The sequence below is a fragment of the Triticum aestivum genome, chromosome 2A, assembly GCF_018294505.1.
Source record: "Triticum aestivum cultivar Chinese Spring chromosome 2A, IWGSC CS RefSeq v2.1, whole genome shotgun sequence".
In the NCBI taxonomy this organism is placed as follows: domain Eukaryota; kingdom Viridiplantae; phylum Streptophyta; class Magnoliopsida; order Poales; family Poaceae; genus Triticum; species Triticum aestivum.
The window spans coordinates 294436299-294449980 of NC_057797.1; the positions used below are offsets into that span (position 1 = coordinate 294436299).

The window sequence follows — 13682 nt, forward strand, 5'->3', positions numbered from 1 at the left end:
CACTGATGATAAACTAGCGTCCTATACTAAGCAATTAGGATTTCAGGTAAGGTATCAATAACTGTAGGAACAATGACAGGCTATGCATCAGGATAGGTTTAACGGAAAGCAGTAACATGCTACACTACTCTAATGCAAGCAGTAGAGATAAGAATGGGCGATATCTGGTGATCAAGGGGGGGGGGCTTGCCTAGTTGCTCTGGCAAGAAGGAGGGGTTGTCAACAACGTAGTCGATCGGGGCACTAACAGCGGCGTCAGTCTCGTAGTCTACCAGAGAGAAGAGTGGGAAGAAACAATGAATACAATGCAAACAGATGCATACCGGAGCATGACATGACAAGTAACGGTGCTAGGTGTGCCCTAACGCAGTAGGTGGTGATACCGGTGAAGGGGGAAAACAACCGGGAAAATATCCCCAGTGTTTCGTGTTTTCGGACAGATGAACCGAAGGGGAGAAAGTTGCGTGTTTGCTATGCAAGGGATGTGTGGCAGGCGAACGGGTTGCGTATCTAGATTCGTCTCGTCGTTCTGAGCAACTTTCATGTACACAGTTTTTTGATCCGAGCTACGGTTTATTTTATATTAATTTTAAAAGATTTAAATCAATTTTAGGATTTATTTAATTATTTTAAATCAACATTATCCAGAATAGTGCTTGCTGATGTCATCATGACATCAGCAGTCAACACGGCGTTGACTGGGTCAAACTGATGTGCGGGTCCCGCATGTCATTGACTGTCTAATTAATTAATAGTAATTAATTAAGGTAATTAGTTATTATGTTAATTAAATACAATTAATTAATTAAATTAATTAATTGATTAACATTTATTTATTTATTATTAATAATTTCTTTTAATTCATTTTTTTATAAACGTTCTGGGGCGGCCCCACATGTCAAAGGTCCAGAGGGCTTAGCGGGCACAGGGTAGTGCGGGCGCGGGCGTGAGCGTTGGCCCGACTGGGCACTGGGCGAGGCACGGCCGGCCGGAGTGGAGTAGGGCGGCAGAGCGATGCAGCACCGGTTGCGGCGGTGGGAGCGGGCACGCGCGGCTGGGCGCAGGTGGGTGCGACCAGGGCGCTGAGGGAGTGGAACAGGCGCAGGGGAGCAGAACTCCGGGCGCGGCCATAGGAGGTCGCAGGCGCGACTAGTGCGGCCCCGGAGAGAGGAAGGGCGCGCCCCCATGCAGGCACGCGTTCGAGGACTCGGCCTGGGGTGGGAAGAGGCATACGGGAGCGGGAGCGTGTGCGCGTGTTTGGGCAGAGGAGCACCCGATGCTCGAGCCCATCGGCCATGTCGGATGGCGGAGCTCAGCGCTGCGGGGAGGCGGAGGGAGCTGGAGTGCGGGGCGAAGCATGCACGGAGGGACGAGCGCTCGTACGCGTGGGCGCGCGCGGGAGCGAAGGAGAGAGGAGGGGCTCTCACTGCGGGGGTAGGGAACGAGGCAACGGGGGTCGGGGTGGTCGATGGGGATGACGGCGGAGTGGAGGAGGTAGGTGTCGGTGTCAAAACCGGTGGATCTCGGGTAGGGGTTCCCGAACTGTGTGTCTAGAATCGATGGTAACAGGGGACAGGGGACACAATGTTTACCCAGGTTTGGGCCCTCTCTATGGAGGTAATACCCTACGTCCTGCTTGATTGATATTGATGAATATGGGTGTTACAAGAGTTGATCTACCACGAGATCGTAATAGCTAAACCCTAGAAGCCTAGCCTGTATGACTATGGTAATGAATATATCCTTTCAGGACTATCCCCTCCGGTTTATATAGACACCTAGGGGATCTAGGGTTTACATAGAGTCAGTTACATAAGAAGGAATCTTCATAGTCGGTCGCCAAGGAGAGTCCAATCCAGACACGGGTACAGTCTTCGGCCTTCATGTCTTCACAACCCATTAGTCCGGCCCAATAGATAACAGGCCGGACGCCCGAGGACCCCTTAGTCCAGGACTCCCTCAGTAGCCCCTGACCCTGGCTTTAATGACGAGGAGTCCGGCGCGCAGATTGTTTCCGGCATTGCAAGGCGGGTTCCCTTTTATCCGAACTTCAAGATAGTCTCTGGATGCGATGATAGTATCCGGACCTGTCACCATACATAACCATAGAGAGAATATATATTTTTACACGAGTCTAATCCCACTACAAGAAATATGTCAACTAGTGACCTTCTGTCAGTGACCGTGGAAGAATTGGTCATAGATCTATGACCATTTGAGACCAATTGGTCAAAAGCTGTCCGGGGGGCTCCAAACCCTAAACTATAACGGCCATTTTGGTCAGAAAAGTCATAATTTCCTAACACGAAATGGTCATAAAGCATATAGCACTGGTCTGCTACCTTATTTCTAGCTGATCATGACCAATATAGATGGTCATAACCTTGTAAATTGTGGTGGGTTGCTATGAGTAGGTGCCACCTCATTAGTTTTGCCTATGTGTCATGTCCATGTGTCAGTTTTTGCCCTAGGTTGTGAAGCAACCTATATTTCTGTCATTCCAAAAATTCCCAAAAAATCTCATAAATTCTTTGGGTCATATCTTTGTCAAATATGTACAAAACCTTCCTTGCCAAGTTCAAAAATAATTCAACAAGATTCATTTTCCTATTCTGTCCAGAAAAACACTTTGTGAAGGAACTGCTATTTATATATTCTTGATTGCCCTCAAAATTTTTGGGCACACATTCCTATCGAAATCATTGCCGCATGATAAAATTCAGGTCCATTTGCAAAGTAAATCTTCCTCAGCAAATTTCCAAAGTTTTTGTCCACCTAGAAGCATTGTGAAGGAAGTACAAGATAGGAATATCGTTATGAGTTTAATTTTTGCCACATATTCTATATGCCAAAGTCATAAGTCTACACAAAAGTTTAGCTCTATCTAACAATACATGTGAGCTCACCATCGAATCTTTGTTCCTGGTAATATTTTTAGTTTGTGAAGCAACTACATTTTATATTGCTTTATAATTGCTGAAAATTTTCCAGGACATTACCCTGATTATAGAAACCCCCTACACCGAATTTCAGCATAATCCAATCATCTATGTAAGCCCAGCTTCAATTTCTATTTTCTGTCCAAATTGGCACATTGCAAAGGAAGTGCTTTCTAGACACCTCCTATTGTCCTCAAACTTTTTGTGCCATATTACATATAAAAATAATTGCCACATTCCATTATTCAGCTCCATTTTCCTATTAAATCTTCCTCAGCAAATTTATAAAGTTTCTATCCAGAGAGAAGCTTTGTGAAGGAAGTACAAACTAGGATAATCCAAATGGTATAAAACTTTTATAGTGCTTTAATATGCCCGAATTACCATACTCCACAAAATTTTAGCTCAATCCACTTATCCATTTGAGCCCAGATTCAACATCCATATTTCTGCCCGATGTGGTACTTTGCAAAGCAAGTGCCATCCAAACTCCTCCATTTGAGATGAAAATTTGCCAGGACAGTCTCCCTAGTAGATGATCATCCTCAACCAAAACTCAGGCCCATTATCCTTGTGAATTTCCCGTACCGCTTATCAAACACTTGGCTGCTAATTCATGTTTGAGCATAGTTCGGTCTCCTCGTGAGATTCTTCTGTTGTTATTTCTTCCTAACATCTACCTAAGGAGTGCCCAACCTACTAGACATGCCTAGGCTACCCAGAACGCATGGCAATGCCACGGTCAGGCGATGACCACGCGGCGGGCATGCGAGTCTACACGCTTTGGAGTTGGGGCCCTGGGCCACCGTCCAAACCACGACGTATCACCACCAAACCATGTATTTATGATTAAATAGATACTTATGTAACTAGAAACGATTTTTGGAAAAAATAAATAGCAAACTATAAGGCAGCTGCGGTTCAAATTTGACACATTTCCTACTGAATGGACGAAAAATTGTCTTTTTCACGAGAGGTGGATAAAAACTTTTGACACCCAACCATTTTGTCAATTGTGCATTAAATATGGCCTATTATTTCAGAAAATTGATTTGGTCCAATTTTGCAACAAATATATGGTAGGTCCTTCGCAAAAAACTCATTCGAGCACTTAGAAAATGGAAAATGAATTTTTCGTGCAAATAAAATGAAAACTTCCTTAGGAAATATTGCTTGGAATTCCAATATGCACCCTTGTGCACAATATGAGATCATTTGAACAAACTATGCCATGAATGTGGCCATAAGATTGATCATTTGGCTTGAAATCCTTGAATCTTCACGCATGATAGCTCATTTTTTAAAACACTTTTTTAAAATAATTGCCGTATTACAAGTTTATTATTTTTCCTCGTAACTTGGTCACATATAATGACACAATGTGAAGGTTTTCCATTTTTTTTTGAATTTTTTATGCCCGTTTCAAAATGCGGTCAAAATGGCGGGCTTAACCGTTCCTAGCTAGTGGTTGAATCTTGGAAAACTTTTGATTTTTCTCTGATTAAATAGATACTTATGTACCTAGAAATGATTTTTGGAAAAAATAATGAGCAAACTATGAGGCAGCTGCAGTTCAAATTTGACCCGGTTCCTATTAAATCGGTAGGAATTTGTCTTTTTCACCAGAGGTGGATCAAAACTTTTGACACCCAACCATTTTGTCAATTGTGCATTAAATATGGCCTAGTATTTTAGAAAATTGCTTTGATCAAATTTTGCAACAAATATATGGTAGGTCCTTCACAAAAAAACTCATTTCGGGCACTCGGAAAATGGAAAATGATTTTTTCGTGCAAAGAAAACGAAAACTTCCTTAGGAAACATTGTTTGGAATTCCAAGATGCACCCTTGTGCACAATAGGATATCATTTGAACAAACTATGCCATGAATGTGACCACAAGATTGATCATTTGGCTTGAAAGCCATGAATCTTCACGCATAATAGCTCATTTCTGAGAACACTTTTTAAAATTAATTGTCGTATTACAACTTTATTATTTTTCCTGGAAACTTGGTCACATATAATGACACAATGCGAAGGTTTTCCACTTTTTTGATTCTTTTTCAATTTTTTATGCCCGTTTCAAAATGCGATCAAAACGGCGGGCTTGACCGTTCCTAGCTAGTGGTTGAATGTTGGAAAACTTTTCATGTTTCTCTGGTTAAATAGATACTTATGTACCTAGAAATGATTTTTGGAAAAAATAAAGAGCAAACTATGAGGCAGCTGCAGTTCAAATTTGACCCGGTTCCTATTAAATCGGCGGGAATTTGTCTTTTTCACCAGAGGTGGATCAAAACATTTGACATCCAACCATTTTGTCAATTGTGCATTAAATATGGCCTAGTATTTTAGAAAATTTATTTGGTCCAATTTTCCAACAAATATATGGTAGGTACTTCACAAAAAAAGCTCATTTTGGGCACTCAGAAAATGGAAAATGAATTTTCCGTGCAAAGAAAAATGAAAACTCCCTTAGGCAACATCGTTTGGAATTCCAAGATGCACGCTTGTGCACAATATAAGATCATTTGAACAAACTATGCTATGAATGTGGCCATAAGATTGATCATTTGGCTTGAAAGCCATAAATCTTCAAGCATGATAGCTGATTTCTGAGAACACTTTTTTAAATAAATTGTCGTATTACAACTTTATTATTTTTCCTGGAAACTTGGTCACATATAATGACACAATGCGAAGGTTTTCCAATTTTTTATTTTTTTTATTTTTTTATTCCCGTTTCAAAATGCGATCAAAACGGCGGGCTTGACCGTTCCTAGCTAGTGGTTGAATCTTGGAAAAAATTTCATGTTTCTATGATTAAATAGATACTTCTGTACCTAGAAATGATTTTTGGAAAAAAATAAAGAGCAAATTATGAGGCAGCTGCAGTTCAAATTTGACCCGGTTCCTATTAAATCGGTGGGAATTTGTCTTTTTCACCAGAGGTGGATCAAAATGACACCCAACCATTTTGTCAATTGCGCATTAAATATGGACTAGTATTTTAGAAAATTGATTTGGTCCAATTTTGCAACAAATATATGGTAGGTCATACACACAAAAAAACTCATTTCGGGCACTCAGAAAATGGAAAATGAATTTTCCGTGCAAAGAAAATGAAAACTCCCTTAGGCAACATTGTTTGGAATTACAAGATGCACCCTTGTGCACAATATGAGATCATCTAAACAAATATTTGGTAGGTCTTTTACAAAAAAAAACTCATTTTGAGAACTAAAAAGTGAAAAGTGGTTTTTTCTGAAAAACTTATCTTTGATTTCGACCAATTTAGATGGTCATAAGGGCTTCGAATTGTTTGCTGCGTTTTGATTGGTCCATAGACATATCAAGCGGATCATGGATTATACACTGTCGGATGCTCAAGGATCCAACGGCAGTCATCAACCCTTCCACACCAACCCCTAGCCCCCCCCCCTTTTCCCAATCCATCCTAGATGGAGAGAGAGCTTGTCTCCTTCCTTCCTCCAGCTCCCTCCAGATCGAGGAAGCTGGAGCTCGCCCCCGTCCATGGCCTCCGCCACACCCTCCTGCTCCGCCTGCTCCTCCTCCCTCGAAGCCTCCCGCGCGCCATTGTCGATTTCCCAAACCAGACCGCCTCCCCGGTTCATTCCTTCCTCCCCTCCCACCCACCCGCCTCGGAGCCGCCACCCAACTCGTATGATGATAGATATTCCCTTCTGTTTCGCCCACCAGTGTCACGGGACAAGTAAAACTGGTGGTCACACACAGCACAGCGACCACACGATCGATCGAGCTCGAGCCGGCGGAGAGAAAAGCGCTCACTCCCACGAGGCCGGCCAGCTCTGCATGCACACAGGTGCCGACCACGACCGCACCAGCATGGCCAAGTGGGATCCCACCTACCCGCGCTCCAAGCAGTGGTTAACCCCGACCCGCCGCAGCCTCGCGCTGCGCCGCAAGCGCTTGTCCCGCCACGTCGTGTCGGGGCTCTCCGCCAGAGACTCCAGCGCGTCCGGAGCGGATCTGGAGCTGGCAGCGCCCAAGCGGCGGCGCAGCATCGGCGGGTCCACGGACTGGAGGGTCGGGCTGCTGCTGCCGACCACCACCACAGCCTCCTCCTCCTCCGTGCGGAAGGGCAACGACGGCCACGCGCGTGCGAAGCGGGGCGCGTGGCTCGACGAGGCCGGCGTCGCGCACTTCCTCACCGCGCTGGAGCGGGTAAGCTAATACGCTGGCCGTCTCTCTGTCACTCCATTTCTGTACCTCAATTTCGATCACCTCGGCTAATGATGTGTTGGTTGGTTGCGCGTGCGTGCGTGCGCGCTCAGACGTGGAACAAGACGGTGGCGGGCGCGTCGAGGATGTTCGTGGAGAGGCACCGGAGCAGCCACATGCAGCTCATCAGCGACATGGTCTAGTAGATGAGATCACCCAAGCTGCCGCCCGTCCACCCGCCTCGACGCCGCCGTTGCCGTTGGATGTTCAGTTTCTATCTATGAACAAGTATGCGTCATTTTTTCTTTTTGTTTGACCAAACTCAAGTCCCCTTTCTAAAACTGCAACCAAGCAGTACTTGTTACTGGAATAATCGCATGAATGAATTCTTTGTTGTGGTCAACTCTTTCTTGTCTCTCTACTAGGATTCATGCACCAAGCCCAGAGTTATAATTTTGTGTCAGGCTTCTAGTAAATCAGGCTCTACTCTGTCCAATAGCAAGTTGGATAGCACATGTAGTTAATTGCACAGGCATATGGATTTTGGTTCATTTTGTACGTATGTTTGTTTGTTCATGCTTACGACTTTGGCTAAAACACGTTGGATGCCCAATTCCTATGGTGAACCTTTTGGTTCAAGCAAGAAAACTCATGTTCCCTTTCTATGACCGAAGCCAAGTTGTACCCACTACTGGCATAATACGATGGATTCATTCTTTGTGTGTGGTCAATTCTTGTCTGTCTACTAGCATTCGTGCGAGAACATGAATGTTGTGTAGGCTGTTGTGTTGTACTACCAGTAAACTAGTTTGTACTCTTTCCAACTGAAAGCTGGGTAGCCTTGCAATTAATTGTACAGACATGCATATGATTTTTGGTTCAATTTGTATGTATGTATATGCTTAAGACTTTGACTAAAACTAGTTGGATGTTCAGTTCCCCATGAAGGTGACCAATCCCTAGCAGTGCCCATTGGCCCTTCCTGTTAATTTCACCTCCTGTGATTTTAATCTTTGTTTCTTGCTTTCCACAGCAACCAAGTTCTCTTAACAGCGAGACATCTGAGTTCGTCATGGTGATGGCAGCTGACATGGAGCCGCTCGAAATCTCCTCGACCTCTCGTCATGTTTCTTGCGGATGGCAAGGTAGAAATTCTGTCCATATACATCATACTAATGCTAATTAATTTATATGTTGTAGCTTGCGCGATATGGTCATAGCAGTAACTGTTAAGCTCGTAATTCTGTATGTTGTCTTCAAGTTTTCTCTAATATAGATTTCTCAAATCTCTCTCTGAACTTCTCTAATAAAAAATGGTGCTAATTGTTAAAGCTCTTCGTGGTGACATGTTTCTTTTACCACTACAATAATATATTAGCGCTCAAGGACTGTTTGAGTGATAGGCTGTTCATACTATTAGAGAAGTGAAATGATTAAGCTATTGCTTTCCCCAACAACAAAAAATAAACACGGCAGTTGAACAACGTGTATCCCTTCACTTGGAAGCCTATGAAACTTTCTGTAGCAGCAGTGCAGCACACTTTATATATATGTATGAGGCTGGGTAGTTCAATCTACTTTACTTCCTAACTCATTCATATATATGATGGAAATTGTGCAGGTTCCATGGTGCCAAGTGGCCTTTGGCCATCTTGAACTAGGACTCCAGTAACAAGTAGATGTTGCTGCCACACTCAATATTTTAAGTTGTTTTCTTTTTCTTTTTGGAGAGATGTTAATCACCCAGTTTCCCTGTTAATAACCTGAGAACACTTGCTTCCTCCCCAACCCTCGCCCCAGCCTCCCGCAGCTGGCTTGCTGCGTGGTTGTCGCTGCAGGAGATAATTAGATTTTTGGGACTCTGTTTCTATGCTCCGCACGATACCATTTTGGATATTGATTGGACATGCTTTATATAAAACGATTTATATTGTACATTGCTTTGCCTAACTTATAGGAGTATACATGAAACCATACTTGTCAAATATCGATACTTGTCAAATATCAAGTACCATAGCTGAATAATAACGTCTTGTTTTCTGTTCACTGAATCAAAATTCTTCTCTCTTTTTACGATCAATCCATCTTACAGCCATCAATAAGAAAAACACTTATCTTCATATTAGGATTATTATTTTCTTGTCTGCAGTATTATAATGTACATATGCTTTTCTGTTCACTGAATCACAATTCTTCACTCTTTTTACCATCAATCCATCTTCTTACAGTTGCATGTTTTTTTGGCTGTCCAGATGACCAAGCACAAGGAGGAAGCAGCTGCTCATCACTGAGGACAAGTAACTCCAGCAGGTTGACGCCGTAGATTCATAGTGTACCTTCTTTATGCCCATCCAGTTCTGTGATTTGTGTCTTGAAACCCAAAAACCCCATGCCCATGTGGGAGCTGAACCATAGTTTTTTGCTTGTGGAAAATAATATCCTTGGCTGAATCGACTTGAGGCGGTTTCTTCGAAATTCTTGGAAATGATTTGGTAGTTTCTTTCGGCGAGGAATTGTTTCATACTGAAGTTTACTGGTACATGTGTGGTTTGCTACTGTTGCTTTGTTTGGGTTGGGTTGGTTCCAGCGGGGAGATGTGCACACACACTGGTAGCATGAGCTAGCAGCCATGATTGCCAGCCAGCCACCACCATGTAAATGTAATAAATGTGTGGCCTATCTAGTGTGTTGCTGATAGAAATATAGATGTGTGGCCTATCTAGTGTGCTGCTGATAATCTATTTTTACCTCACTTGGCAGGCACCATAATCTGTTTTTCCTAACTGTACTGTAGGAATAAATGTGTGGCCTATCTAGTGTGCTGCTGATAGAAATATAGATGGAAGATTTGTTGACCAGTTAAATTGAGCTTACTGTCAATTCTGCTTATAAGCTATGTTTGATGCTGCCTACAGGTTCTTATTCTTCTTCTTTTTTTGCATAGGTGAAGTATGAAGTGTGAAGCTATGAAGCCTATCAGCAAGAGTAGCATATTATGTATTGTAATATTAGGCAAAGTGTAATATTAGTCAGAGTAGCAAATTATGTATTGTAATATTTAGTGTTGTTTTGGATGAATTTCATTTGCTCTATAATCTGTTTGAAATATTGACTGTGTATATAATTTCAATACCTATGAAATGGAAACCTGACCAGGGGGACCCACTTATGAAAATTGGTTGACAAATTTTGAAATTTCTGATGTGTGGGTCCAATTGTGATATCAGCATGACAAGTGGGACCAATATGACCAGTGGGACCAGCGTAAAAATAATGTGGCTAAAAATAGAAAATTAATAGTAATGGCCCAGAAATTAAAAAGGCCGAATAGTTGGGCCTATAGCTGACCAAAATTAATAAGAAAAAAATATATAAAAAGGTTGAATTGTTGGGCTTGACCCATGTAAAACATCAAACTGGACCGGGCTGAATCTTATCAACGACCTTTTCAATTGGTCGCACTTTTGCACGTCAGATTGACACGTCGGATCCTATGTGGCCTGGTTAGAGAGCTAGCGACCAAAACAGAACGTCATAGAATCAACGACCTTTTTTTTGGTCATGGAATTCCACGACCTTCTCACAGAGAAGGTCGTTAATTTTAGTTTACGACTGCCAGCTTTTGACCTTCTATTATTTGTCACAAAAAGGTCACAAATAAAAACAATTACCTTTCAGTGACCAATAGTGATGGTCGCAAGTTGATATATCTCTTGTAGTGTCCGCTGACAGCTTTTACAATATGACATCACGTTTGTCCGGTCATAATCTCAAACCGTTTTTCGTCGGCCGCTCCACGTTTCGAGATGCGGTTGCCATTGGCACATCTTGTTGAAGCAGATATCGTGCCCCCTTATTACTGGATTCTCATCAATATGGGCGTGGGTGACCCAACTGTGCCGTTTTGCACGGCACTTGGGAATAGGCGAGTTCAAGGCGAGTGGGGAGATTCTTGATATTCACAGCCTTTATAAGGGGATAGGGATTACCTACCTTCATCCCCACCTCAGCTCCTCAGTCCTTCCGTCCTTGAGCTCCAGTGCCCAAGCTTCTAGATTTTCCCTCAATCGAGAAAGCACTCCAAAAATGTCCGGATCCGAAGCTGGGGGTAAGTGGATGGCCTCCTCCGTTAAGAAAAAGGATATCAAGGCGCTCCGGGAGGCTGGATATCTGGCCAAGGAGATCGCTCACTGACTCCCGGATAAGGGACAGATCGTCCCTACTCCAGAGCCCCACGAGAGAGTTGTTTTTCTCACACATTTCTTCCGTCGGCTGGGTTTCCCTATCCACCCTTCATCCGTGGACTGATGTTTTACTACGGGCTAGACTTCCATGACCTAGCCCCCAACTTCATCCTCAACATCACGGCATTCATTGTCGTGTGCGAGGCCTTCCTCTGCATCTCGCCTTATTTTAGCCTATGGTTGAAGACCTTCAACGTGAAGCCGAAGGTGGTGAGCAGCAAACAAGCAGAATGCGGAGCCGCCATGGTGGGAAAGATGCCCAACGTTACCTGGCCCGAAGGCTCATTCGTGGAGATGGTGAAAGGGTGGCAATCGGGTGGTTCTATATCACTGAGCCGCGCGACGCCAACTGGGTGGCGGCCCTCGAATTCAGATCTGGATTCCCGATGCGGCTCACCTCCTGGCCAGAGAGGGGCCTAACCTGGGGTCCTTCAGAAGAGCTGACTGGGCCCCATACGTGTGTCCAGAACATGATGGATAGGAAGATCAAGCTCGTCAATGTGGTCTAGGTCATGCTCATTCGCCGGGTCCTTCCGTGGGAGTATGATCCGGCCAAGTACCAGACGCTACAAGAGCTCTTCGGCACAACACACGAAGAAATCTGGAAAGTGCTCTTCAAGGCCGGCGAGACGCCACAGCCCATAACTGAGGATCGCGGTCTTAGCTTAAAACGCCAGGCTAACCCGGTAAGCTCTTCTAATGTTTTTAGGCGTACCTTTTACTAGCATATTTTGAGAAAAATCCCAAGCCTTCCTACCCGTGTTTTCAGGCCTGGATCAAGATAGCTGAGGGGATTAACAGTCCGGCTCCGCTGCCCGAGGACCAAGAATTCCCATTGTTGAAGAAAATGCTTTTTCCAGCACCTTATGAGGTGCCAGGGAAGATGGCCAAGAAAGCGGCCAAAGGGGCCAAGAAGGGCCCTCGCCGAAAAGGCGCTCCGGACATGATGTCCGAAGACGAAACTTCCTCTTCGTCTGCTGACGACGATGACGAAGAGGAAGAAGAAAGCGAGTCCCCACCTGAAGTGGGAAGGAAGAAGAGAGCGGCCTCCACAAATCCGGAGGCGAAAGCGCCTAAAAGGGTTAGAGGCTCCCACACAGATAACTCTGTGTGGGATGTTGACAGCAGTCCGGAGCGACCTCGCCGGACCAAGCCTCATGTCGCCTCGTAAGTACCAGGATATACCTTAAACCATGTTATTGCAGTCCAGCACATGATGGCTCCCCGCGATCCTCGTCAGAGGGATCGCTAGACTCAAAGGAGATGGCTAGCATGTCTCTGCCACCTGCTCATTCCGACTCTCCCAAGGGTGACGACGAGGGGGTGTTGCAAAAGACCTTTCGCGACCAGGGGCTTCCGGTGATCGTCGGGGTGATGCCCCAGGACAATTCCTCAACTGCCGGATGCATGGGGGAAAAAGCCCCTGCGAGGGCTGGTGACGAGGGCCGGGTTCCCTTCGGGCCTGAGCCAGATACCATTCCGGAGACCTATGCGGCTCCGGAGTCCAGCGAACGGCATGCTCCGAAAGGAGGGAATGTGCCTGTTCCACCGGTGACCTCTATCCAACTAGAGGCACCGGATAACCTGCTGGAGGCGCTACGAGGCGCCTCTATTGTGGATGCAAACCGCGCCCTTATGGGCACGGTAATAGAGAATGTACAGTTCGTGAAAAGCGGACTGACCGAAGCCTGCACTAGCCTTCTATCAGGCTTTCAGGTAAGTAATGCGTTTGTAGGGAGAATATCATAGTATAGACTGTAGCCCCTGATGCTCTGTTTGGTGTTCGGAAAGAAAAGGCCAAACAGAGGATTGAAAATAAATATCGCAGGAGTCAAACATAAGTTGTCTTGGTGAATAAACAGGTGTCGCTGCAGGCTGCCACCGCTCATGCTGCAGAGGTCTCCAGACTGAATCGGAAATTGGAGCGGGCCGAGGAAGAGCTCAGCCTCGTAAAGAAGCAGCTAGAGGATAGCCAAGGTATGTGTTGTCCTGCTAGTACCTTTTAAGAAAAAAATAAAAAGTCCGTCTAGACTGAGTTGTCATGAACTTTATTAGGGGCCACGACCGAGGTGGGAGCCCTCAAGAAGGCGTTGGCCGAGGCTGAGGACAAAGCGGCCAAGGAACATGCCGCGTGCGAGAAGCACGAGGCCCAGGTCGGTGAGGCGCAACAACAGCTCCAGGACGCGATCAAGAGATTTGTGTCCGTGGAACGTGATTGTAAGGCGCAAGAGTCTGAACTGGCGAAGGCCCGCCGGAGCACACATGATGCACGAGCCAAAGCCCAGAATGCCCTC

The 13682-nt window shown here is 45.0% G+C and overlaps 1 protein-coding gene across 1 annotated transcript; it reads left to right on the forward strand.

Moving 5' to 3' along the window:
• Nucleotides 1-6402: 6402 nt before the first annotated feature.
• LOC123191656 (uncharacterized) lies at nucleotides 6403-7347 on the forward strand. Its single transcript, XM_044604314.1, has 3 exons — nucleotides 6403-6570; nucleotides 6662-7147; nucleotides 7258-7347. Exons 1-3 carry the CDS (start codon nucleotides 6403-6405, stop codon nucleotides 7345-7347), a joined length of 744 nt encoding a protein of 247 aa, XP_044460249.1.
• The last annotated feature ends 6335 nt before the right edge of the window (nucleotides 7348-13682 follow it).